A 25,561-nucleotide genomic window follows, 5' to 3' on the forward strand; every position below is an offset into this window, starting at 1 on the left:
CTGGTGGTGCCTCGGTCTCAGGCCTCCAGAACTGAGAAGTAAATGTCTGCGACAGGAGCACACATGGATGGAGACACCCTCTGACCTGGCAGCCTCACTGGTGAGTTCCACCCGACAGAAATAAGAACACCAGTCCATAAAGACGCATGTCCAGTGATGCTTGCAGTGGCAAAAGAGAAAAATAAAGTACAGAGCGGACCCCGTACCAGGGGATGGGCTATGTGGAGGACGTCATGCCACACGAGGGGCCGTGTGCCGCCTGAAAGCAGGTGCCGACCTGGTGGGGCCCTGGCACATCCTGCTGAAGGAGCAAAGAGGATGCAGAAAGAGTGTGCTGAAGACGATTCCATTTTCTTCTTAAATGGTAACAAAAACATCTCTGCATGTTTTCGCATGTGCCCATTCGCCAAACAAGCACACTGAGGAAGGGAGGTTTGGGGAATGACGAGGCCTCTATTGACTTCATTTTCAACAGTGTGACCTTCAAACCTCATTACACAGGCTCCAGAGCACTGCAGGAGGGGCCCAGCGGGCCACAGGGGGTCCTCCAGGGCCAGCTGCCACCCACAGGGTTGATGTGAGGACCCCCAGCCAGGAGACCCACCAAGGCCCGGTGCCCAGTCAGCAGCTGGTCCCTCCTCAGCCCCGTGGCCTTGTCGGGGAGCCTCTGTGTGAGCGTGTGAGTACGCGCACATGTGCACGTAAGGCAGGCAGGACTCAGCTTAGTAAGCCTGGGGGTGTGCTTCTGGGAGTCCCACAGACCCCACGGGGAACCTGCTGTGGCCGATGGTGAGAATAAAGGGCAGCTTTGCTCCATGTCCCGGGACAGCCCAGGGCCCCAGAGGAAACTGTGTTTCTGTCTAGGCCACGTGGAAGGGGCCAAGAAGAGAACTGTTCATATTCTTGGCTGATCCTAATATCATGAGAAAAAGGCCCTGCACCTATTTTTGAGGTGCTGCCCCAGGTGTTCTGCCTGGGAGAATAATCTTGGTTTGGTGAAGTCAGCTGGGAACAAAAAATATACAAAAAAATGCAACTGGAAGGAAAGATATTTTTCCTGTTTCTTATACTGAGGTCTGACTATTTCTGGCTGACTTGTTTATTCAAAGCCTGAGCATTCTTTAGAGGACAGCGAGAGGGAAGACCCAGCTTGGCTCCTCTCTGGCCTCAGGCATCTCCCCTCCCTCCTGTCCTCTGTTCCCTCCCTCCTCTGTCTGTCACATGCTTTTCCCTTTGCCTCTGCTTTCCCCTTGCTGGTACTAGAGTCACGGGGCATCTGGCACAAGGGGCAAAACTGACTCCCTCTGTCCTCACAGAGCTCGACTCGGGGCACAGGCTCCGTGCTGCTGGGTGTCATGGGGCCCCACATGCACCTGGGCTTTGGATCCCGAGACTCCGGGCCAGTTGCTGGCTTCCGCTCAGCCTAGTTTCCTCGTCTGTGAAATGGGGCAACTGCTCTTTTAAAGGCGAATGAGTGTTCACCCAGTGTCCATAGAAACAGCCCAGCATTTAGAGGACGCTCTGCGCAGTGTGTGGGAGGCCAGGCCCTCCCGGTGGGGCAGCCACGCTGGCTCAGATCCACTCTGCCTCGGAGGTTCTCGACACTCCTCTCGGGTTGAAGCAATAGGGGAGAGTAGAGAGCTGCTGCTCCAGGCCAGCATCCAGTCCCGAGGGCCACCACTTTCTATGTCGCAGGTCTTCCAGGGTCCACTGGGGTCCACTGAGGGTCTATCGTGGGTCCTGAGGGTCTGTCGAGGGTCCTAACGGTCTGTCGAGGGTCTGTTGTGGGTCACTGCTTTCTATGTCGCGGGTCCTGAGGGTCTGTCGTGGGTCACTGCTTTCTACATCACAGGTCAGTTGAGGATCCGTCAGGGTCCTGAGGGTCTGTCGTGGGTCACTGCTTTCTACATCACAGGTCAGTTGAGGATCCGTCAGGGTCCTGAGGGTCTGTCGTGGGTCCTGAGGGTCTGTCGTGGGTCCTGACGGTCTGTCATGGGTCACTGCTTTCGACGTCATGGGTCCGTTGAGGGTCTGTCATGGGTCCGAGTGGTCCTCTGAGTGTCTGTCAAGTGTCTGTCGAGGGTGACTGCTTTCTTCATGAAGAGCTAAGGGCAAGGGATCTGCAGAGTGAAGCCTGAAACCATCTCGGTGAGAGAGAATCTGACACCATCCTCACACTTCTTATGGGCGTTGACCACTGTTACACATGTGGGAAGACCCTATTACTAGGACAGGAACTCCAGGGGCCCAACTCCACCTGGGGACAGGGGCTTGCCAGGTGAAAAATTTGTTTTTAATTTTGTTATCACAGCAAATCTGATTCACAGGCATCACGCGCCAGCTTATCCCCAGAGGCACATTTCCTGCATGAAGACGACGATGGGCTATGAAAAAGCTGACGTCTGTGTGGTTATAAACGGCTTTACTATCTTAAAACTAAGTTAATTCAAATCTGTTTAGACTGAGCAACTGTGCCAGCAGACGGACCTATCTGCATGGAATGCGGGAGGAGAGTCTGGAGCTCCTGGCTCCTTGAGAAGAACCTTGGTAGTGAGGGTCTCCGGTCGACAGTGAGGAACCAGGGGCACGAATCCTTCACAAAGATGTCGAGCATGTGGAGTGCTCTGGGCCAGCAGGGATGTGCTTGGTAGAATGGCCTGCATGTAGGAGGTGCTCAACAGCACTTGCTATGTTAAACTGACTTGATTAGGTGCTATATAACCACCAATAACTACCACAAATACAGCTGAGGGAGAAGGGCGTGTGTGGAGTGAAACGCCCTGTACTGCATTTGTAGGAACTAATAATTAAGATTATCCTCAAATCAAAGAGTTGGACGCAAGATATTCATAGACATGCAACTGGGTTCACAATCAGGCTTTGCATGGAATTTACCCATGGCACAGATCAAGTTCTTCCAGCAATCTGGAAGGAAGCCTTTACTGCTCAGAATCTAGGAGATTCAGACAGAAAGCAACAGAGTTGTGTGTGTTCATCTGTGCCAAGATTTCTCAACACAGATATGTGTGAGGAAGGGTGTGCCTTTCCTCAGTCTAGCTCCATGGGGTTCAGGGCTCAGGACCCTTTCACTTCCCAGCCCTGATGGTGCCTGGGACCCCCACCCTCCCTGCCTCAATGCCACCCCCCCATGTCTCAGCTGCCAACTGGGCCTGCTCTGGCCCCAGCCTCTCTGCCAGGCTTTGTTTCTCAGCCATAACCCTGTGCCCTGACAGGGACCCTGCACCAGCACAGAGGCATCCTCATCGTGAGAAGGGGGAACAGAGACAAAGGGACAAGACAGTCGGACCCTGTGGTGGGGACAGCCTTACCCAGGAGGATGGCTGGTCGGGGCAGTGCAACGTGCCCGAGCTGGAGTAGAGAACGTCATCCTTGACCAGAACTGAGATGGCTCTCAGGATGAAGGACAGGAACAGGTTCAGGTGGATGTAATTCCTGGTGCAGTGCAGCTTCCTGAGGTGGGGGAAGGGGAGAGAGAGGAATTGGAGGGGGAAGGGGAGGGAGGGAGAGAGAACCAGACAGAGATGAGAAACTCATACTATGATCAGAGAAGCACAGAAAAATAAGAGTTGAGGGCATGAAGCAGATTTCACCATGAATGGCAACTGCAATTTGCTGTGGCAGAGAAAAATGAAAAAGATCTGTTAAGAATTTTTTTGAGATAATAAAGTGGATGAGATGAAGAAATGTTTTTAGCAAATACACATTGAATTTGATAAGAAGTTTCCTATCAACAATTAAAAAACTGTTAAAATCCCAACAAAGGAGGTCAGTGAAAATGGTGGTATAGGGACCATTCAAGAAACAACAACAACAACAAAAACAAAGATACTCAAAGGCTTACGGCAACCAAATGAATCCTTAGGCGGGGGAAAGGCCCTGAATAGGCAGAAAGCATGCTGTATTTAGCTCACCTTTTGTCCACCCCACCCCAACATGGTGGTCATTTTGAAGACAGAGCTCATGTTCCTATTGTGGGTACTTGGTCCTGGAGGAATTTCTCATAAACCCAAGGAATTGTGTTTGTTTTGACCTTTCTGTGGGTTCTGGGCAAAAGACTCAAAGATTCCTCAGGCTGAGAAGTGGTTTTGCAGACATGCTGGAAGCTGAATGAATAGGCTCCTGCCACCTCAGGAAACACTTGGCAGTGGAGGCAAACATCAGGTCCTCTGATAGCCTGAGAGGAAAAGCTGGGGAGTGAGAATCTTGGAGAATAAGGGCTTCAAGAAGCTCTCACATGAAGTGGGGAACCTAGAAATCCAGGTGCACATTCAGGGCAGAAAGGACCAGAGAATCCCACAAGCTGTTATCTCAGGCTGCTCTTTGGGCTTAGCACAAGCAGGCAGCGAGAGCTAAGGCAGAGCTGCAGACAGTCTGGTAAAGTATTGAAGGAGTGCTCCCAACACAGAGCCAGCCACAAAGGCCTTTAGAGGGCACTTTTTCTTTTCTTTCAGTTTTTTATCTCTTTGACTCCAGGTGTTTGTGGAAATCTCTATCAAATAACTAGCTGACGACTGAGCTAAAAGTATAGAGTCTTCAGAGACCAATAAAGACCAAGAGTCTTTATAAAAATAGTTTTGAAAATCCCTAAATAAACAACTACAACCTGCAGCAAGAAACAACAAATCCTAGAGGTGGGAGACTGTGATTCTAGAGTCATCACATCAGAATATTCAAAATGCCCAGTTTCAACAAAAAATATAAAGCAAAAAATAATAATAAGAAAATATGGCCCATTTATAGGAAAAAGAAAATGAATCAACAAAAATTATCCTTGAGGCATCACATGAAATAGATTTACCTTAAGTTTCTGACTTAAAGTCATAGGCAACAACTTTAAATAAAGTGTCTTAAATATGCTTAAAGGGTGCAAAAAAAAAAACAAACCTAAAACAAAAAACTATAGACAAATAAAGGAAACCAGGAGAACAATGTCTCAACACATAGACAATATTGATAAAAGAGACAGAAATTACAAAAAGTAACCATGTAGAAATTTTGGAGCTGAAATACACAATTGAACTAAAAGATTCACTGGGGTAGGTCAAAGCAGTTTTTTTTTTTTGAGACAAATTCTCGTTCTGTCACCCAGGCTGCAGTGCAATGGTGCAATCTTGGCTCACTACAACTTCTGCCTCCGTGATTCAAGTGATTCTCCTGTCTCAGGCTTCTGAATAGGTGGGATTACAGGCACCTGCCACCATGCCCAGCTAATTTTTGTACTTTTAGTAGAGATGGGGTGGGGTTTCGCAACATTGGCTAGGCTGGTCTCAAACCTCTGACCGTATGTGATCTGCCTGCCTTGGCCTCCCAAAGTGCTGGGATTACAGGTGTGAGCCACCGCACCTGGCCTAGGTTTGAGCAGGCAAAAGAAATCATCTGTGAACTTGCAGAGAGGTCAAATGAAATTATCCAGTCTGAGAAGCAGAAAGAAAACAAAGAATGAAGGAAAATGAAGACAGCCCAAGAGCCTAAGAGACTTGTGGAATTCCGTCAAGTGCACCAGCACACGCATGGGGGAGTGCCAAAATGATGATCCTGAAGTCATGTGGAATTATGAGGGATCCTGAACAGCCAAAACAATCTTAAAAAGAACAAAGCTGAAGAACTCACCATCTCAATTTCAAACTTACTACAGACTACCAAATAGTGTGGCACTGCATATAGATCAACTGTATAGAACTGAGAGTCCAGAAATAAACCTACACATCTAAGGCCATTTGATTTTTGACAAGGGTGCCAAGGACATTCAATAGGGAAAGAATAGTCTTTTTAACGAATGGTGCTGTGACAACTAGATGTCCATATGTAAAATAATACAGCTGGACCCCTACCTCACAGCATATTAAAAATTACTCAGAATGAATCAATGACCTAAACATAAGAGCTAAAACCATAAAACTCTTCTGAAAAAACATAGGAGCAAATATTCACGACCTTTGGATTTCCTGTGTACTTGTGGTGTCAGCCACAAGTCTATTAGGCTCTGTTGGATTTCTTATGTTCTTATGTATGATACCAAAAGCACAGCAAGAAAACAACAGATAAAGTGGACTTCATCAACATTAAAAACTTTTATGTATTAAAGGACATTACTAAGAGAGTTCAGAGAAAACCTACAGAATGGGAGAAAATGTCTGCAAATTATATATCTGATAAGGATTAGTATCTAAAATATATAAAGAACTCTTACAACTCAATGACAAAAACCCAATTAGAAAATGGGCCAAAACTCAACTATCTATTTCTCCAAAGGAGATATACAAATGGTCAATAAGCACATAAAACCATAATGTGACATCATTGCATACCACTAGGATGGCAATAGTAATAATAATAATAAATCAAGAAAACAAAATAAAAAGTATTGGATGGGTGTGAAGAAACTGGGACCCTCATATATTGCTAGTGGAAATGTAAAATGGTACAGTCGTTGTGGAAAGCAGTTTGGTGGTTTCTCAACACAGAATTACAATATGTCCCAGAATTCCACTTGTTGGTATATGCTCCAAAGAGTTGGAAACAAGTATTCAAACAAAACGTGTACATGAATGTTCACAGCAGCTCTATTCACAACAGGCAAATGGTGAAACAGTTCAAATGTCCATGAGCAGATGAATGGATAAACTAAATGTGGCATATCCATACAACTAAATACTATTCAACCATAAGGAGGCATGAAGTACTGACGTGGATGGAACTTGAAAACATTATGCTAAGTAAAGACACCAGTCACAAAAGGCCACATACTGTATGATGCATCCAGTAGAGGCAATTCCATAGAGAAGGCAGATTCCAGCTTCCAGGAGCCGGGGGGGGCGTCGATGGGGAGTGACTGCCTAATGTATAGAAGGCTTCCTTTTGGGACAATAGGAAGTTCAGGAACTAGATAATGGTGATAGTTACACAACACTATGAAGGTGCTTAGTTTAGTGCCAAGGAATTGTGTACCTTAAGATGGCTCAAATGGTAAATTTTGTGTTATGGGTATTTTACCACAAATTTTGAAAATCCACCCTCCCCCTCAAATTTTTAAACAATTATGGCCAGCTGAAACAATTTGGATTCTTGCATAAAAAAGAAAAATAATTTTAGTCCAAAAGGATGTTAAAAGAAATTTTTATTTCATTTGTTAGAGAAATATAAAGACCAAACTAAGAAAGATATTTTACAAAAAGTAAAAATTTTCATTTAAGCCAAATTATTGCCCACAGAGTACAAGCCCTTTCTAACATTATTAAAGATCCTGGGCCAGGCGTGGTGGCTCATGCCTGTAATCCCAGCACTTTGGGAGGCCGAGGCACGTGGATCACCTGAGGTCAGGAGTTCAAGACCAGCCTGACTAACATGGTGAAACCCTGTCTCTACTAAAAATACAAAAATTAGCCGGGCTTGGTGGTGGGTGCCTGTAATCCCAGCTACTCAGGAGGCTGAGGCAGGAGAATCGCTTGAACCCAGAAGGCAGAGGTTGACATTGAACCCAGGTGCTTGAACCCAGGAGCCAAGATTGTGCCATTGCGCTCCAGCCTGGGCAACACGAGCGAAAATTTGTCTCAAACAAACAAACAAAAAAATTATAAAAGATCCTTTAATTTAAAACTTGAAAAGTTGCAAGTACTTTTCTTTGGTTTTTGATGAGTTGTGTGGTTAAGAGAAACTCACTGGACAATTAATATTTTGAATTCTTTAATTTCAGAAGAATTCCAAATTTATAAACAAATGTCAAATGATGGCCTAAAAATTAGAAATTATGGTGTAAATATTTTTTCATAGTTTCCATTTGTCAAAGAATTCGGTTATATATGAAAAAACTAGTTTCTATTATGCCAGACACTGCTCCAGCTATGGCAGGTCAAAAATCTGAATTTATTGCAATTCATTTGGAATTTAAAACAAGGGACAGATACTTCCATTATTGCTTCTTTCTACTGTATAATACTATTGAAAGTATTTGTGTTCCATTTTATGAAGGAGACTCTAGAAAAACCATCAAGAATGTAGTTGTTAAAATCTTTCAGTATTTATGTGCAAATGCTTTGAATCGCTGAGCGTTTACACAACAGCTGAAAGAAACAAGACAATGAACTGAATGATCTAGTGTTCTTTGCCAATGCTTGGGTGAGTCATGGAATAATTTTACAATATTCACTGTATTGGTAACTCCAAGTCAAGATTTTTCTCAAACAATAAGTGCTTTCCAAATATTCAATTATCAAAAGCAAAATGACAATATAATTTATGTTTTCTCACTGCTATCCTGTTGATTTTGGAACCTTGAAGAAAGGAGAGCTCATTTGTGACATAGCTAGGTATGAAAAATTATGTGGAAATAAAAACTTTCCATAATATAAATCATAACTAATGATTCAATATTTTTCTAACATGAATATGCAGAATATTTTAATTACAATCAAGAGAACCATTTAAACTGGCAGAAAAATACCATATAAATTTGAGAAACATTTTTTCTAATCAATGGATTTAGAGTTGTTTGCCAATTTATGCATTGCCCCTTGAAATTTGACATTAGTTATACTGAGCTGATACAAGGATAAGCTTATTTAATTTGAGAAGACATAATTTGCAAACAAAGGTGCTTTTGCCTCAAAGTTAAATCAACTCTTTCTAAAAATGGCGACCTAGTTTTGTTAACGTGGATATGAACAGTAAAGGGAAATGACTCCTGGTACCAGAGTGACTTGCTGGAGAACTTTCATGTATGTTTGGACAGCTAGGTATGTTTGAACAACTTTTTCAACTGTAAAGTTTAAAAACTCTAAAGGCAGATCAAGTATTTCCAATACAAATCAGTGACCAAATTGAACTACACTGTGTGAACTACAAACTGGATTTTGAAGACTTACTCTGAACACAAGAATGTAAATAGCTCATTAACATTTTTATATTGATTACATATTGAAGTAGTATTTTGGATCTGACAACTTTAATAAAATGTATTATTAATTTCACTGGTTTCTTTTTATTTTTAAAAGAAAATGCTAAAATGAGGCTACTAGAATGCTTACAATTATGCTAGTGGCTTGCCTTATGTTTCTGTTGGACACTGCTGATCTCAACAGCTATCAGATCGTGCTTTTTCAGCTCTTTGGGCTGGCACCTGTCAAACTCCTCCACAGCCAGCGTGCACTCAGCTCAACCCTTCCTGATGTCCTGCACAGCTCCAGGGGCTTTCTCTAGTTCTTCCACAAACCTCTGCTGGGTCCACTTGTTCAAGGCATGGAGGACCCTTCTCTCCCACTCAAAAGATTCCTCATTCTTAGCCTTTAGTTTCTTGAACCTTATTTTTATTTTTTCTATCAACATGCCACCCCCATTCCTGCACCCTCCGTGGACACTGAGCGTCCCTGTTCCTCTGCCAAGCACGCACTCCCATAAAACTTTCTCTCTTGGAATTCTCTTCTTCCAGCAAGACCCTCATCAAATGTCAACATGAACCTTTCTTGGGGCTTAACTTTATGTGACATCTTGCTTTTCCAAAAAGTATTCAGAACATTTCGTTTATAACTCTCTTAGAACACTTAAATTCTGCTTCAGAGAAGACTTAATTGGAACACACCCTAAAGAGGACCTCCACTTGTGGCTGTGAAGGATACCTCAGGAAAGGATCAAGGTGACCCTAAAAAGCAGCCCAAGGGCTTTGGGGAGCAGCTGCAGCCGTGGGGACCAAAGGGCTGGATTCTGGGGAGAAGGCAAGGGCACTGTGGGGAGCGCCTGGGCCCTCCAGGGCCTCCGTGGGTGTCTGCAGCTTTAGCTCTCCGGGCACAGAGGGTGTTCAGAAAGGACAAGCCCAGAGCCAGGGTCAGAGCGAGGGCAGCCTCACCCGCCAGAGCAGAAACGGGAGATAAGGGCTGTTGGGTGACCCTCGGGGAGCAACGACTCTGCAGGAAAGGAAATAGAGTCTGCATCCAAATCCTTTTGGTCTCTGAGATGGCTGTGTGTTGGGTGAGAGGCTGAGAAATAAACCAGAAAGCAGTGGCCAAGGGCGAGTACTTGGGAGAAATGCCTGCAGTTTCATGGGTGCCGGGTGGCAAGCACCAGGATTCAGGGCCTGAGGGTGGCGGGGTTCCCAGGCCTTCATGGGGAAGTCCCGAATACCTGTGGCCCAGAGTAACAACAAACCAGAGAGCACCTGGCTGCTTGAAACCTGAAACGCAGCCCCAAACCCACGTGGCCCCGATGGCCTAGGCTGTCTGCCCTTGTCACCACGAAAAATTCAAATCCTCTGCAGTAAGATAATCATCTGAAGTCTCTGCAATTTAAATATTTGTAATTTCAGTAACAATTACTAGGTATGCCAGAAACAAGACTAAGTAATCAAAAGCCAAGTTAAAAAGAAAAAACACTGGCCAGGCACGGTAGCTCACGCATGTAATCCTAGCACTTTGGGAGGCCGAGGTGGGTGGATCACTTGAGATCAGGAGCTCGAGACCAGCCTGGCCAACATGGTGAAACCCTGTCTCCACCAAAAATACAAAAATTAGCTGGGCATGGTGGTGCACGCCTGTAATCCCAGCTACTTGGGAGACTGAGGCAGGAGGATCGCTTGAACGAACCCGGGAGGCAGAGGTTGCAGTAAGCGGAGATCATGCCACTGCACTCCAGCCTGGGTGACAGAGACATCCTCCATCTCAAAAAAAACAAAAAAACAAAAACAACAAAAAAAACCAGACAACAGAGATTCAGCTGCTAGTGTTTTAAGACATGGACTATAAAATTAATATATTTAAGAAAACAGATAAAGAAATGGAGAATTTTATTAGATAATAAAATTAAGACGATCAAATAGAAAATTTAAAACTTAAAAAACCTTGAAATTAAGAGTTAAATAGAGGGGACTAACATTAATTTAACACAGCAGATGCGAGTACTATGAATTGGATCAGTAGTGTGTCTAGATTAAAGTAGAAACCAAAAATATGAAAAATATAGGAAAAAATAGTAATATAATACATGGGAAATGGAGTTTTAGGAGGAGAGGAGAATTAGGAAGGAGCAGTATTTGAAGAGATGCTAGCCACAAAGTTTTTTGAAACTGGCAAAAGACAGTAACAGATTAAAGAAACTCTACAAACCCCAAGAAGGAGAAATATGAAGAAAACCACCTTAAGTCCTATGAGAGTGTAACTGCTAAAAACTGAAAAAAGTCTTCAAAGCTTTCAGAGAAAAAAAGACACACTACCTCAAAGGAACAACGGTGCACTGGCAGCTGACTTTTCAGAAGAGGTCACAATGTACATCTTTAATGTGGTGAGAGAAAATAACTGCCAACAGAATTCAATCCTCTCCAAAATAGCCTCAAAAATGAAGGCAAAATTAAAATGATTTCAAGCAACCAAAACTCATAAGAATTCACTGCTGGTGGGACCGTGCTGAGAGAAACACTACAGGGAAATCTTCCTGCAGTAGGAAAATGATCCCAGATGGAAACACGAAACGCAGGAGAATGAAGAGCACCAGAAAGAAATGTTAAGGGAACGCTAAGTAAATGCGACTTTTAACACAACAACAATAGTATTTATATATGGAATTAAAATACATGACAAAAACACAAAACACATGAGAGGTAAAATGGAGCTAAAATGTTGTAAAACTCTTGAATTGAATGGAAAGTGGTAAAAGTAGTAACTGGAGGTTACTCATGAGAAAAGGATGCCTATTGTGAATCTGGGGTGACAACTAGAAGAATAATAACAATCCAAAAGGGGAGAAAACCAGAAGAATAAAAATATTTGATCAATTCAAAAGAAACAAGAATATGTGCAAAACCAACAAAGAACAGTTGAGACAATTAGAAAGCAAAGAAATGAAAGGTAGACTAGAACTCAGAGTTGTCCTAAGTAGACTGTGCATATGAAAATGCTGCGTTTAAAAATAAAGATTGGAGACAAAAAGCAAATTCCAATTAAATGGAGCTTATAAAATATCTACATTTAATGTAAAACACAGGGAAGTAGAAAATAAAAGCACAGAAAACCATATACCTTGAAAATACAAAACAAAGCTAATAAAATTATCTTAAATATCAGACAAAGCAGATTTTTAAGGTACGGGACATTACTACACGTTGGCAGTTTAAACTGATATACTCCTAATGACATAGCCTTAAAATATAGATGGTAAACAGTGAAAGAATTAAAAGGACAAATAGACAAGCCCACAATTATAGTTGGAGATTTTAATACATGTCTTTCAGTACTGGTAGAAAAATATATGTCTTTCAGTTCTGGTAGAAAAAGCAGTTAAAACAATCAGTAAAGATTTGGAATAATTACGCAACATTGAAAAAACGATGTCAATGACCTATGTAGCACATAACCAAGAACTGCATAATTTACATTATTTTCAAATGAAACTTTTACAAAAACAGATGGCATGCCAGATCATAAAGCAAGTCTCAACAAACTTCAGAGGACTGAAGTTGGTTCTTGGAAAACATTGATAAAATGGCTAACACTTTATTCAGTAAGACTCATCAAGATAAAAAGAAAGAAAACACAAATTGACAATACCAGGACTGAAGGAGCAGAGATCTGTATAGATCTTATATACATTAAAAACGTAACAGAACATTGAAAACATTGATGAAATGGACAGATTCCTTGAAAAGTACAACTTAGCAGAACTAACATACAAAGAAACAGAGTCTGAATAGTCCTGTATCTGGTTTAGAAATTTTGGACAGCCAAATAAAACCTGCTCACAAAAAAAAACTCTGCCCTGTTGGCTCTTCTGGTGACTTCTTCCAAACATTTAAAGAAGATATAACATCTTATCTAACCTAAACTACTCCAAAAAATAGAAAAGAGAAAACACTTTCCTCTTCACTTTATGGGCCAACACCAAACCTTACCAGATTGACTCATGGGAAAGGAAAACAATAGATCAATTTCATGAATGTAAATGCAAAAATCCCCAACAAAATATTATCAAGCTGAGTTCAGCTATATATTAAAAACATAATATATCAAAACCACATAGGGTTAATTTAGGAATGAGAGGTGGATTTAACATTAGAAAATCTATCCATGTAATATTTCAAATTAAATGAACAAATGATAAAAACCATATGTATGTACATAAAAATCATGATAAAATTCAAAAGCCATTCATGACTAAAAAGTCTCAGAAAACTGGGAATTGAGAGGAACTTAATTTGGTAAAAGGTATCTTCAAAATATCTACAGCAAACATCATGCTTATAGTGAAGTATGGAAAGCTTTCACTCTGAGTTCAGAAATAAGAAAATGTTGTTTGCTATCACCACTTCTATTCAACATTGTACTTCACAAACAGCATGAATTACACATAGAAAAACAAGTGAATTTATGGAATAAAGAATCCATAAATGAATTTAGTGAGGTTGCTGAAGCAAGAGGTTTTTTTTTTTTTTTTTCCTTCTAAGACAGGGTCTCACTCTGTCGCCCAGGCTGGTCTCAAACTCCTGGGCTCAAGCAAGCCTTCTGCCTTGACCGAAAGTGCTGGGATTACAGGCATGAGCCACTGTACCTGGCCTTTGAAGCAAGATTAATATACTAAAATAAATTTCTTTTCAAGAAACAATTAGAAATGGAATTTAACAAAATATTTATAATAGCATAAACAAATATCTAGGGATGACTATTAAATTATGTATAAGACTTCCACTCAGAAAATCATAAAACACTGAGAGAAATTAAAGAAAACCAAAACAAATGGAAGGATCTACTATGATCACAGGCTGGATGATTCATAATTAGAACGATGTCCTGTCTATCCAAGCTGATCTATAGATACAATGCAATACCAAATGAAATTGCAATAGAATTTTTTTTTGTTTTTTTGAGAGAAATGGTCTTGCTCTGTCGCCCAGGCTGGAGTGCAGTGGTGTGATCACAGCTCACTGCAGCCTCGACCTGGGCTCAAGTGACCCTTCCACCCCAGCCCCTTAAGTAGCTGGGACTGCAGACATGCGTAACCATGGCCAGCTAATTTTAAATTTTGTTGCAGAGACTGTAGAGATGGGATCTCCCTATGTTGCCCTGGCTTGTCTTGAACTCCTGAGCACAAGCAATCATTCTGTCTTAGCCTCCCAAAGTGCTGGGATCACAGGCGTGAGCCGCTGCAACCAGCCTGATTTTTTAAAATGGCAATTGACATTAAAAGTTTATTTTTAAGAGTTGATTTTTAAAATTCACGTGTAAGTACAAATGGCCAAGCTCTTCCTAATTAAAAAATAAAAAAAGGTTGATGGACTTGGACTCCTAGGAATAAAGACTTATTAAAGGCAAGGTAATTATAATAAACAGAAACAGTGCGGTGGCAGAAGGCCAAAGGAGCAGAACCAGGACTCCAGGCCCCCACACATGACACCGCCTGCTCTGTGAAGAGAAGCATTGCAGGCCATAGAAGCTCCTTCCTGTACCCGCTCCCGGACAACGGGATACACATGCTGAAAGCTCTAAAGAAACTTTACCCTGCTTCACACCATAGCAGAAATAAATCACAGGTGGATTATGGACAGAAACATGAAAAGTTAAAATAATAACATCTCTAGATGATAAAAAAAGAATATGGCAAAGATTTCTTAAGAGGACTCAAGAAACAATGTCATAAAGAAACAAATGGCAAATGAGCTTCATTAAAGTTAAGAGCTTCTGTTTATCCAAAGACCACAAAGAGAGCTTAAACCCAGTCACAAAGCTGGAGACAAAATCCATAATACTCATATGTAATGAAAGGCTCTAAGACTCCTAAACATTGACTTAAATAGAGGGAGAGACCAAATAGAAAAATGAGCAAACTCATTTTGAAATGGCACTTGAAAAAAAGCAAGATTTTGAAATGTATGAACTCATTTTCCACCAGGGAAATCAGGGAAATGTAAATTAAAACACCATTCTATGTTATTACAGACACACAAGAATGGCTGAAGGCTTAAAAATGAACAATAGTGAATGGAGGCAAGGGTGTGGTGCAAATCGAAGCCTCCTGCACTGCTGGTGGGTATGTACACTGGTAACCACTTTGGAAATTACTTGGCAGCATTCATTTCTTTTTTATAAATTTATTTATTTTTAATGGACACATGGTAACTATACATATTTATGGGGTATACTTTGATGCTTTGATACATATCTATGTGGTATGATGATCCCATCAGGGTACTAGCATATCTACTGGCAGTATTTAGGAAGACTAACTCTATGTATAGCCTATGACCAGTAAATATAAAATAAACACAAATGTAAATATAAATGTGTACATATACACACATACCTAAAGTAACATGTGCATCTGCACATGAGATGATGACTAAGAATATAACAGCAACATTATTTATGCCTCAAACTGAGTAACCCATATGTCCATGAACGGTTGATTGGATAAATACGTTATATTTTTGAGTGGAATACTATACAGCAAGAAAACATGGTAACTACATGCAACAACATGGATGAACCTCCTTGCAAAATGCTGAGTGAAAGAACCCAGAGACCAGGAGTTCCTTTTGCATGATTCCGAGGTAACGTTTTCAAAAACAGAAGTTGTCTCTGGTGCCAGAACTCTGAATAACGACTGCTTTTCAGGAGAGAGGTGGGGTAGACACAGGGTGGCTGCAGGGTCCCTGGTGAGAGTTGTATCCTACATCTCGATCTGGTGCTGTGTTCGCTTGGTAAATATGCATTCTGAACATATACTGCATTAGCAAACGTTTATTTTAGCATATGTAACAACACTGCCACAGAGCCTTAGTAAGCGAAGAATTGTAAATATGCTCTGAATTTTCTTGGTGTCTTGGGAGCAATTCCAAAGCTGCATGGCCACTGCACCAGGCTCATGCACCAGTGCCGCTCCCTCTGGCTTCTCCTCAACACCCCTTCCTCAGAAGGCAAATGTCCCCCACCGGTGCCATTTTGCTTCCCACTGATTCTCTCCTTGGCTGCGTTCATCTCTCCAAATCACCTTTTTCCCTCTCTTATTTTTTTCCTTCCCTCTCTCTTCCACCCCATGTGTTTCTGTGGAGTGGGGTTGGCACTCACAGCCATCGCTCAGAAATGAGCATGCTTTTGGTCCAGTTAGCAAGCCATCCAAATACATGTTTGCTGGGTTTCTCAGTGATATTCTTCATTACTCACTGCTTGTTTTAAATTTTCACTTCCATGTATGGATCTGCCAATGGGCAATGGAGGTAGTAGAAAGTGTGGCTTCCGGAAAGGGGGACCAGAGTCTGGTCATTAGCAATGGTGGGAAAGGATTTTGGAGGCCATGTCCATCTGACAGTGACAGAGGTGGAGGCTGCAGTGATGAGAGCCTGGGTTGAAATCAGGGCTCTGCATGCACCAGCTCAGCAACCCTGCAATGTCCAGCGACCTTCCTGGGGCTGCACTCTCCACCTGGAGAAACTGGGTCAGTGGCAGTACTTAACTGATGATGTTAACATCTGTAAAGTACTTGACACGGTGCATGTTAGCAGTTACAGCTGTCCCTCGGTATCCACAGGGGATTGGGTCCAATCCCCCTCCCCCAATATTGCCCCCCTTACCCCATGCCAAAATCCATGAATGTGCAAGTCCCACATTTGGCCCTTCAGGACCCACGGATATATGAAGCTGGTCCTCTGTATCTGCAGGCTTCTCATCCTAAGAATAGGCTGTATTTCTGATCTGTGGTATCCATCAATACGAGGGCTGACCGTATTGAAAAACATTCTCAGAGAAGTGGACCATGCAGTTCAAACCCTTGTTGTTTGAGGAGCAACTGTGCTGTGGACTCTGCTGGACTGGAGTCTCATCTGTCAGTCCCTGGGTCATGGGGCAGCTGTCACCATAGGATGACCCCCACAAAGCTGGTCCTGTATTTGTCGTGAGCATCAACACTGCACTTTGGGACGTGTTCTAAGAAGTAAGTAGCTCCATTTCCCGCGTATAAAATAAGAACATGGCTACTGAAGGCTTTCTTGGCTTATGGGGCTATTTTGGAGAAGAAATGTTCAATGCCGGCAAAGCATTCTGCTTCTTGGGTATAATTGCTGAGACAATGGAGCATGTTATTTTTATAATTCGGACTTTAGAATTGACTGTCAAAGCTCTCAGGAAGTGACACTGGACCCTGCTTCTGACAGAAGGACGTGGGATGAGCCCCAAGCCTACAGCTGCACACCAGCTCTGGACACTATGTGGTCACGAGCAGAATGACATCCAATGCAGACATGTACTTTTTTCAGCTCAGAAGTGCCACAGGCAAGTGAAGAACGATGCCCACAAATGGAGGAGTGTGTTCTGTGCCCTAAAGGATCAGTGTTCATAGGTGGGATAATTCCTGATGCTCTTGGGTTGCCTAATTAAATATGTCATGCTGTACATACATGAAGGAAACGGATGTGTATAAAAAATAGGGATTGTTCAATATAGGAAAATAAGATAAAATTTTCAGATTCAATTACCCTGGGTCAGCTTACCTCCTTAAAGTTTTCCTCTTTCTCTTCAGCAACTTAAAAATTTAAACATATATAGTAAAATAGTAAACATATATAGTAGAATATTATACTCTATAAAATATAGAGTGTAATAGAATATTAATATTGTACCAGCTTTTAAAAATAACTAGAATATGATAGGCCTTCCTCACACTTTTCAAAGTGCAGCCCTGTATTAAAGGTAGACTTATTCTTTCTGAGAGTTACCAACCATAGTTGAGATGCCTGAACAATGAAAAGCATAGCTCAATTACATTTGCTGGGTTTCTTAGCTGGATTCTCAACCACTCCTAACTTGTTTATTTTACACTTCCAAGTATGGATCTCCTAATGGACTGTTGTTAGTGTCTAGAAATATTCCATTTGTTTTATCATTGATTTTTATCTGACATACTGGCAAACATTTTGATTACATTTTAGCAAAGAGAAATAAAATATGTAGTGATTGATACATAGAATAAGCTGAATAGCCTCCATTTTATTTAGTGCTAATGATATGTAAGACAGATTTAATCCTAATTCACCAATGAGCTCTTCCTATAGAGAAATTGCTGTTCTGGGACCAAAATCTCTACCCCCAACCCAAATCAAACAATGATTTGATTGGTCAAATCATCTGTACTATGTCATCATTAGTTACCAAGAGACCCACTAAAGATGCAGGTGTGCAGGGGCCATCTCACCCCACTGCCAGGGAAGAGTGGGCAGCATTTAATAAGCCCTTATCACAACCTCACGTGCCATGCTAATAAGCCCTTCACATCTACCGACACATCAAGTTCTCAGAACAGCCCTCTGAAGGGGGCTTCTTAGTTTCCACATTACAGAAGCACAGACAACTTAAGTACTTTGTCCAAGGTCACACAGCTGTTAAGAGACTGACCCAGGATTTGAACTCAGACAGCCCAACTCCACCTTCATGCTCTTAAACATGTTGTAGCATCTCTCTAATAGAGCACCTACAGCCAAAACACAGGAGCTTCTGGATGGCAAGGGTGAGATCATATTTTTTCTGTGTTTTCCATGCATTTGCATAATGGCTAAGTATTTAATAAATGATAGCTGAGCTGAGTTCCTATCCAAGGTCAGCATTATCTCTTTACATAATAAATGCAGAGTATTTACATAAAAATGTAAACGTTAACATCATATTTCACGGCAGCATTCTCCATGGGAGTCTTATTGGCTTAGCACACAGAGGGCTCCAGGCTGGGTGGTGCCTAGAAGGCCTAAATGGAAACTTTGCTTGTCTTGTATTCTTTGCAGAATTACTAATTTCTGCTCCTTACCTGAAGAGGCACAGAATTATGCTTCCTGTTGCAAGAGACATCAGAGAGACACTGTAGCCCAGGGTATAAATGGCCTTCACCAGAATATAAAACGTGATCTACAAAGAAAGAAAATGGATCTGTAAGCTGAGGGTGACCAGCTGCACCAGATAACAGGAATGGTTCTAGGATCCAACCCTGTGCTCTGGCCATGAAGGACTCTTGCCTGCCTGGAAGGCATGAGACGGTCTCGCTTTATAATTCCACCTCCATTTTGAGCCAAAAAATGACACCCACCACTCAGAACTTCCACTTTTTTCTTATAATTCATCATGAATGACTTTGGATGGTTCCTGTAAAGCACCTCTGTCTGGAGGGAACACGACCCGTCACCATCAGGGAAAGCAAAGGAAGGAAGTGCTGAGCTAAGTTCAGAAAGAGAGCTCAGTCTGTCTCCGAGGCAGCACATCCAGCTTTCTGACACTCCTGGATGAGCGCAGGTGGACACACAGGTCTAAGTATGTTAAACACTATGATCTACAGGCACAGGGTAAGGTGTTCCAGACAGAGGTACTTGCCTAAGCCAGAGCCAGCTGCTGAGCTGCAGTTATCTTGGGAATTTTATTTCCTTAACATTTCTTGGTTTAGCAAAGTTCATGGCTTGATACTTTTAATCTCCACAAAATCATCAGGTACAGGAGGGATTCATGATCATCATGGTGGCAGAATCACTGGGAGTTCTATGACAACAGGGAATCCTGCACAAAAAGAACTGGGTCCTCTAGAAGGAAAACCAGTGCCTGTCGTGATAAAACCAGCAACACCTGCAGGGCATCATCATCGCTCACCACTCCCAAAGGCGGCTTCCTGGTCTGCATTTTCTTGATAAAGCTAATTCCTATAAAATAAAGAGGGAAACAATCCACGTGTGCTTACATGACGAATTTTATTTTTGCCAAGAGGTCCTAAGTCTGTATAAGTACAACCAAACCTCACTGTTATTTTACAATACAAAATTTAAGGCAAAACTCAGAAAGTTATGCTCTTGTTTATTAGTTTGGCTCTTAATTATAACTTTACTGTTTAATCATTTAGAACGTATTAACCCATTTGCTTTGCATTGCAGGAATCGCTTCTTGGGAACCTCGGCTCTGCTTACTTAGGACAGCTCAGAAAAGAGCACAGAGTAGTCCTGGCCAGATCCCTCCTCCTTGCTATTCCTCATCCTTCCCGACTCCACTCATGAGAAGCTGTCATTAACCACCACCCTCACCTCACCTCACCACCACTCTCAACTTACCTAACCCATACTCACTTCACCCAACCACCACCCTCACCTCACCTCACCACAAGTCTCATCTAACCCATACTCCACCTAACCATGACCCTCACCTCATCCAACCACCATTCTCAACTCATCTAACCATCTCCTTCACCTAACCACCATCTCACTTCACCTATCAACTTCACTTCACCTAACCACTCTTCTCACCTCACCTAACCACCACTCTCAACTCATCTAACCCATACTCACTTCACGTACCCACCATATTCACCTCATTTATCCATAACTCTTACCTCACCTAACTGCCACCCTCACATCACCTAACAACCACCTTCATCTCCACCTAACCACTTTCCTCACTTTATCTAGCCACCTCTCAACTCATCCAACCCATCCTCACTTCACTTACCCACCACCCTCACCTCATGGAACCCATCTTCACCTCACCTAACCACTAACCTCACCTCACCTAACCACTAACCTCACCTCACCTCACCACTAACCTCACCTCACCACTAACCTCACCTCACCTAACCACTAACCTCACCTCACCTCACCTCACCACTAACCTCACCTCACCTCACCTCACCACTAACCTCACCTCACCTAACCACTAACCTCACCTCACCTCACCACTAACCTCACTTCACCTAACCACTAACCTCACCTCACCTAACCACTAACCTCACTTCACCTAACCACCACTCTGAACTCATCTAACCCATATTCACTCCAGCTAACCACAGCCTGCACCTTACCTAACCCACACTCACCTCACCTAACAGCCACCCTCGCATCACATAACCACCACCTTCACTTTGTGGTAGAAAGCAGTTTGCTGATTTCTCAAAGAACTTAGAACTACCATTCAACCTGGCAATACCATTACTGGGTATAAACCCAAAGGAACAGAAATCATTCTACTAAAAAGACATGCCCATCACAGCCCTATTCACAAAGCAAAGACATGGAATCAATACGTCTCTGTCAAAGGTGGACTGGATAAAGAACACGTGCTACATGTAGAGCATGGAATATTAGGCAGCCACAAAGACTGAAATCACATCCTTTGAAGCACTATGGAGGCAGCTGGAGGCCATCATCCTAAGCCAATTAGCACAGAAACAGAAAACCAAATACCACATGTTCTCATAAGTGGGAGCAAAACACTGGGTACTCAGGGAGGAGAAACGGAGGGAGAAACGGAGGGGCAAGGGTTGAAAAACTAACTGTTGGGTACTATGCTCTGTACCTGGGTGGCAGGATCAGTCAGACCCCAAACCTTACCATCATGAAATATATCCAGGTAACAAAAGCCTGCACATGTGCCCCCTGAATCTAAAATAAAAGGTTAAAAAAAAAAAAAGCCAGGCTTGGTGGCTCACACCTGCAAAATCCCAGCACTTTGGGAAGCTGAGGTGGGAGGATTGCTTGCTCCCAGGAATTTGAGACCAGCCTGGGGAACAGAGTGAGACCCCCGTCTCCATAAAAAAAAAATAGAAAAATAATTAGCTGGGTGTGGTTGTGCGTGCCTGTGGTCCTCAGCTACTGGGGAGACTGAGGTAGGAGGATCGCCTGAGCCAGGAAGGTGGAGGCTGCCTAAGCTGTGATCGCACCACTGCCCTCCAGCCTGGGTGACAGAGCGAGGCCCTGTCGCAAAAAAAAGTAAAAAAAAAAAGAAAAAATAATCCACACTGCCACTCTTTCTCTAATTCAACAAGTATTTACTGGGCGCCCACCAGGGTTGAGAACGTGGGAGAGGCCGACAGACAGGAACGGCGGCCTTCGGGGTCTCACACTTAGCGGGAGGGCGAGCCGCAGGGGAGTACCGGGTCAAGTGCGGTACGCGGCTTCGAGGAAGCCAGGCCGGGTCGGAAGCACTGCTCGGGGGAAGGGCCTGCCGCTCTGGGGCCCCGGTGGGAGGAGAGCAGCGGCCGAGTCTAGAGCCGATGGTGGGAGGGCAGAAAGCCTGCAGCCTCTACAGGAGCCCCGTCCTGAGAAACCTGGTCTTGGGGAGCCCCATCCTGAGGGCCCTGCAGGGGGCGAGGTGTGGGGTCTTCAGGCGGGGGTGTGGCCATGGGGCGCCGGAGGGTGTGAAGCAGGCAATACTGGTTGGATCCCCACAGTGACTCAATGGGGGGCCAGCGGGCCTTCCCAACAGAGATGAAAGGAAATCAGGGCAAGGACACCCCGAAGACTTCAGCCTGAGCCCCAGCAAGTCACAGCCACAGCGGCCCAGAGGTGGGAAAGCAGCGCCAGCCTCGGGTCTGGGGGTCCTGGTGGGATCTGGGGTCCCGGCCGGGTGTCCGCAATTGGGGGGCTTTTGGTCTCACTGACTTGAATTCAAGAATGAAGCCACGGACCCTCACCGTGAGTGTTACAGTTCTTAAAGGTGATGTGTCCCCAGTTCGTTCCTTCTGATGTTCAGACATGTTCAGAGTTTCTTCCTTCTGGTGGGTTCGTGGTCTCGCTGGATTCAAGAGTGAAGCTACAGACCTTCACGGTGAGTGTTACAGCTCTTAAAAACAGCGCTCTCTTGAGTTGTTCGTTCCTCCCGCCCAGAGTTGTTTATTCCTCCCGGTGGGTACCTGGTCTCGCTGGTCTCAGGAGCGAAGCCGCAGACCTTCGCGATGAGTGCTACAGCACTCACAAAAGCAGTGCGGACCCAAAAAACGAGCAGCAATAAGATTTACTACAGTAAGAGTTATTACAAAAAGCAAAAGAACAGCATCGCCACCGCCTAAAACAAAACCCCAGCGCATTGCAACTGCGGGCTGGGGCTGCCTGCTTTTATTCCCTTATCTGGCCCCACCCACATCCTGCTGATTGGTCCATTTTACAAAGAGCTGATTGGTCTGTTTTATAGAGCGCTGATTGGTCCGTTTTGACAGGGTGCTGATTGGTGTTTATAATCCCCGAGCTAGTCGCAAAAGTTGCTCCAAGTCCCCACCAGATTAGCTAGACACAGAGCACTGATTGGTGCATTTACAAACCTTGAGCTAGACACAGGGTGCTGATTGGTGTATTTACAATCCCTTAGCTAGACATAAAGGTTCTCCTCCTCCCCACTAGACTCAGGAGCTCAGCTGGCTTCACCTAGTGGATCCCGCACTGCACTGCAGGCGGAGCAGCCCCCAGTCTCTCGCCGTGTACCCGCAGCCCTTCGGCGGTGGATGGGACCGGGCACCGCGCAGCGGTGGGGGGGCTAGGCGGTGCAGGAGTCCATGGTGGGGGATAGACTCAGGCATGGTGGGTTGCAGGTCCAGAGCCCTGCCCTACGGGAAGGCAGCTGAGGCCCAGCGAGAATTCGAGCACAGTGTCGGCCGGCCGGCACTGCTGGGGGAACCCGGTGCACTCTCCGCAGCTGCTGGCCCGGGTGCTAAACCCCTCACCGCCCGGGGCCCGCGGCGCCGGCCGGCGCTCCCAGTGCGGGGCCTGCCGAGCCCACACCCACCCGGAACTTGCGCTGGCCCGCAAGCGCCCTGCGCGCAACCCCAGTTCCTGCCCGCGCCTCTCCTTCCACACCTCCCTGCAAGCTGAGGGAGCCGGCTCTGGCCTCGGCCATCCCAGAAACGGGCTCCCACAGTGCAGCGGCGCGCTGAAGGGCTCCTCAAGCGCGGCCAGGGTGGGCGCCTAGGCAGAGGAGGCACCTAGAGTGAGCGAGGGCTGCCAGCATGCTGTCACCTCTCAGTGGGGTCTGGGGGTCCTGGGGGGATCTGGGGTTCCTGGCAGGTCCGAGGGCCTGGCGGGATCTGGGGGGCCTGGCAGGGTCTGGGAGTCCAGGTGGGGTCTGGGGGGCCTGGTGGGGTCTGGGGGGCCTGGCAGGGTCCGGGGGTCCTGGGGGGATCTGGGGTTCCTGGCGGGATGTGTGGTCCTGATTGGATCTGGGGGGGCCTGGCGGGGTCCGGGTGTCGTGGAGCACCAGGTGCTCACACCGGGCTGGGATTCAAGAGGAAGGTCTAGGCCAGAGGCGTCCCCTGAGACTTCCTCAGGCAGCACTGAGGCCCGCGGCGTTCACCAAGAAATTCAATGACAAAAACGCCTCTCATGCGATTCTGGATGGGGAAGCCGCGCTCCGCTTGGGTGGGCGCGGAGGGAGCAGAAAGGAGGCGATGCGGCTGCTGGGGTGGGAGAGGGGCGGCCCCACGCGCCGGGCCAGGAGGGCTCCTTCTTCCCGCATTTCACAGGAGCCCGGGTCACCTGCCCGAGGCGACCCTGCACCTGGGCCCCGTGGGCTCGAGCGGGGCCACGGAGGACCCCCGGCTGCCCCTCTGTGCAGAGCCCTCCGGGACGGGACCGTGGCGGGGAGGGATGCAGGAAGGGATGGAGACGGGGTGGAATCAGCGGCTCCCGAGTCAGCAGCGTCAGGGTTCGTTGTGAGTGAGGATTCTGGCGGGGTGAAAATGGGCGAGACCAGAACTATGGTCTCAAGTTGGGGCGGCGAGCTGGGTGCTGGGCTGAAGGTGGCAGCAGCCACCCGCTGTCGGGCGGGGCTTCGAGGTCGGCAGCAGCAGGAGCGCAGAGGCCTGGATTTGGGTCCTGGGTGCAGTGGCACAGAGGCCGGCCAGGCTGCTCTCTCGCGGCCGAGCAGTTGGTGCTGACTGAGTCCTGCCAGGTCAGCGTCCAGTCCTGAGGCGTATCCAGGGCCCTTTGCTGGCCCGGCCTTCATCCCAGTTCTGGCACCACATGGCCGCAGGGCTGCCTGTGCACAGCTGTGTGCTGGGGCACCGACCCTCCCTGCTTCAGTCCCTGCAGAGGCCTCGCCTGAAGGCCCGGGGTTCCATGCCTGGCAAGACAGGCTTTGATGAGGTGTGGAGGAAGCTCCTGTCCCAGCTTTGCAGGGGCCTGATGTTCCCCGCGTAGACTCTGCATTGCCACCTCTACTGAGAACCTGCCCACCTTCCAGAAGCAGGCGGTGGGAACTCCGTGGGCCTTGGAGCCATGGCGGGCCCACTGCACCGCGCTCTGAAAGCTGGGAGGGTGGAAATCACAACACGGTGTTGGAACCCCACATGATTCCTCCTGAACTAAGGCTTTCTTGGCTCTCCTAAAGGCTTGATCCCTAGGGAGTGGAAGATCTGAGAGCTGAGAGAGAAGTGTCTGGATGTGTCTGTGTTTCTGAGTTGTTCTAGAACCTCATGCATGCTGGGTTCTGGGCCATTGGTGGAAACGTTAGTGCTGTTCAAACAGATCATGACACCTGGAAGCCACACTCATCCCATGAGCTCAATGCTTTCAAATTTCCTCGCAACAAGAAAATGCTCCGCTCAATGTGGGTATTTTAAATCTCAAGAATGTACAATAGCTCTGATCATTACAGGATTCTAAAAACACCATGATTTCCTACTAGAAAGAAAGAATAATCCAGCAGGAAGTGTTCATGATCAGAAAAGGCCTAAACTAACAGCTGCAATTCCAGGGAGTGGCTCGGTCACAGCAGAAGTTAATTCCAGCACTGATGTTGGAAAGAAGGATTTGCAAGACCTTCAAGTTCTTTCCCTGGACCCAAGATCC

At 45.3% G+C, this 25,561-nt stretch overlaps 1 protein-coding gene across 2 annotated transcripts in view; it reads right to left on the reverse strand.

Annotated features, from left to right (window-relative positions):
• Positions 1-25,561, reverse strand: part of VIPR2 (vasoactive intestinal peptide receptor 2) — a 115,050-nt gene that overhangs the window by 11,595 nt on the left and 77,894 nt on the right. For both annotated transcript variants that reach the window (XM_024249821.3, XM_054560105.1), the window contains exons 5-6: positions 18,784-18,881; positions 3,330-3,471 (exon numbers count right to left, since the gene is read on the reverse strand). In XM_024249821.3, the coding sequence (XP_024105589.2) occupies positions 3,330-3,471; positions 18,784-18,881 (240 nt within the window). The remainder of the gene's footprint in view (positions 1-3,329; positions 3,472-18,783; positions 18,882-25,561) is intronic.

Source organism: Pongo abelii, chromosome 6 (assembly GCF_028885655.2).
Source record: "Pongo abelii isolate AG06213 chromosome 6, NHGRI_mPonAbe1-v2.0_pri, whole genome shotgun sequence".
NCBI classification, from domain to species: Eukaryota; Metazoa; Chordata; class Mammalia; order Primates; family Hominidae; genus Pongo; species Pongo abelii.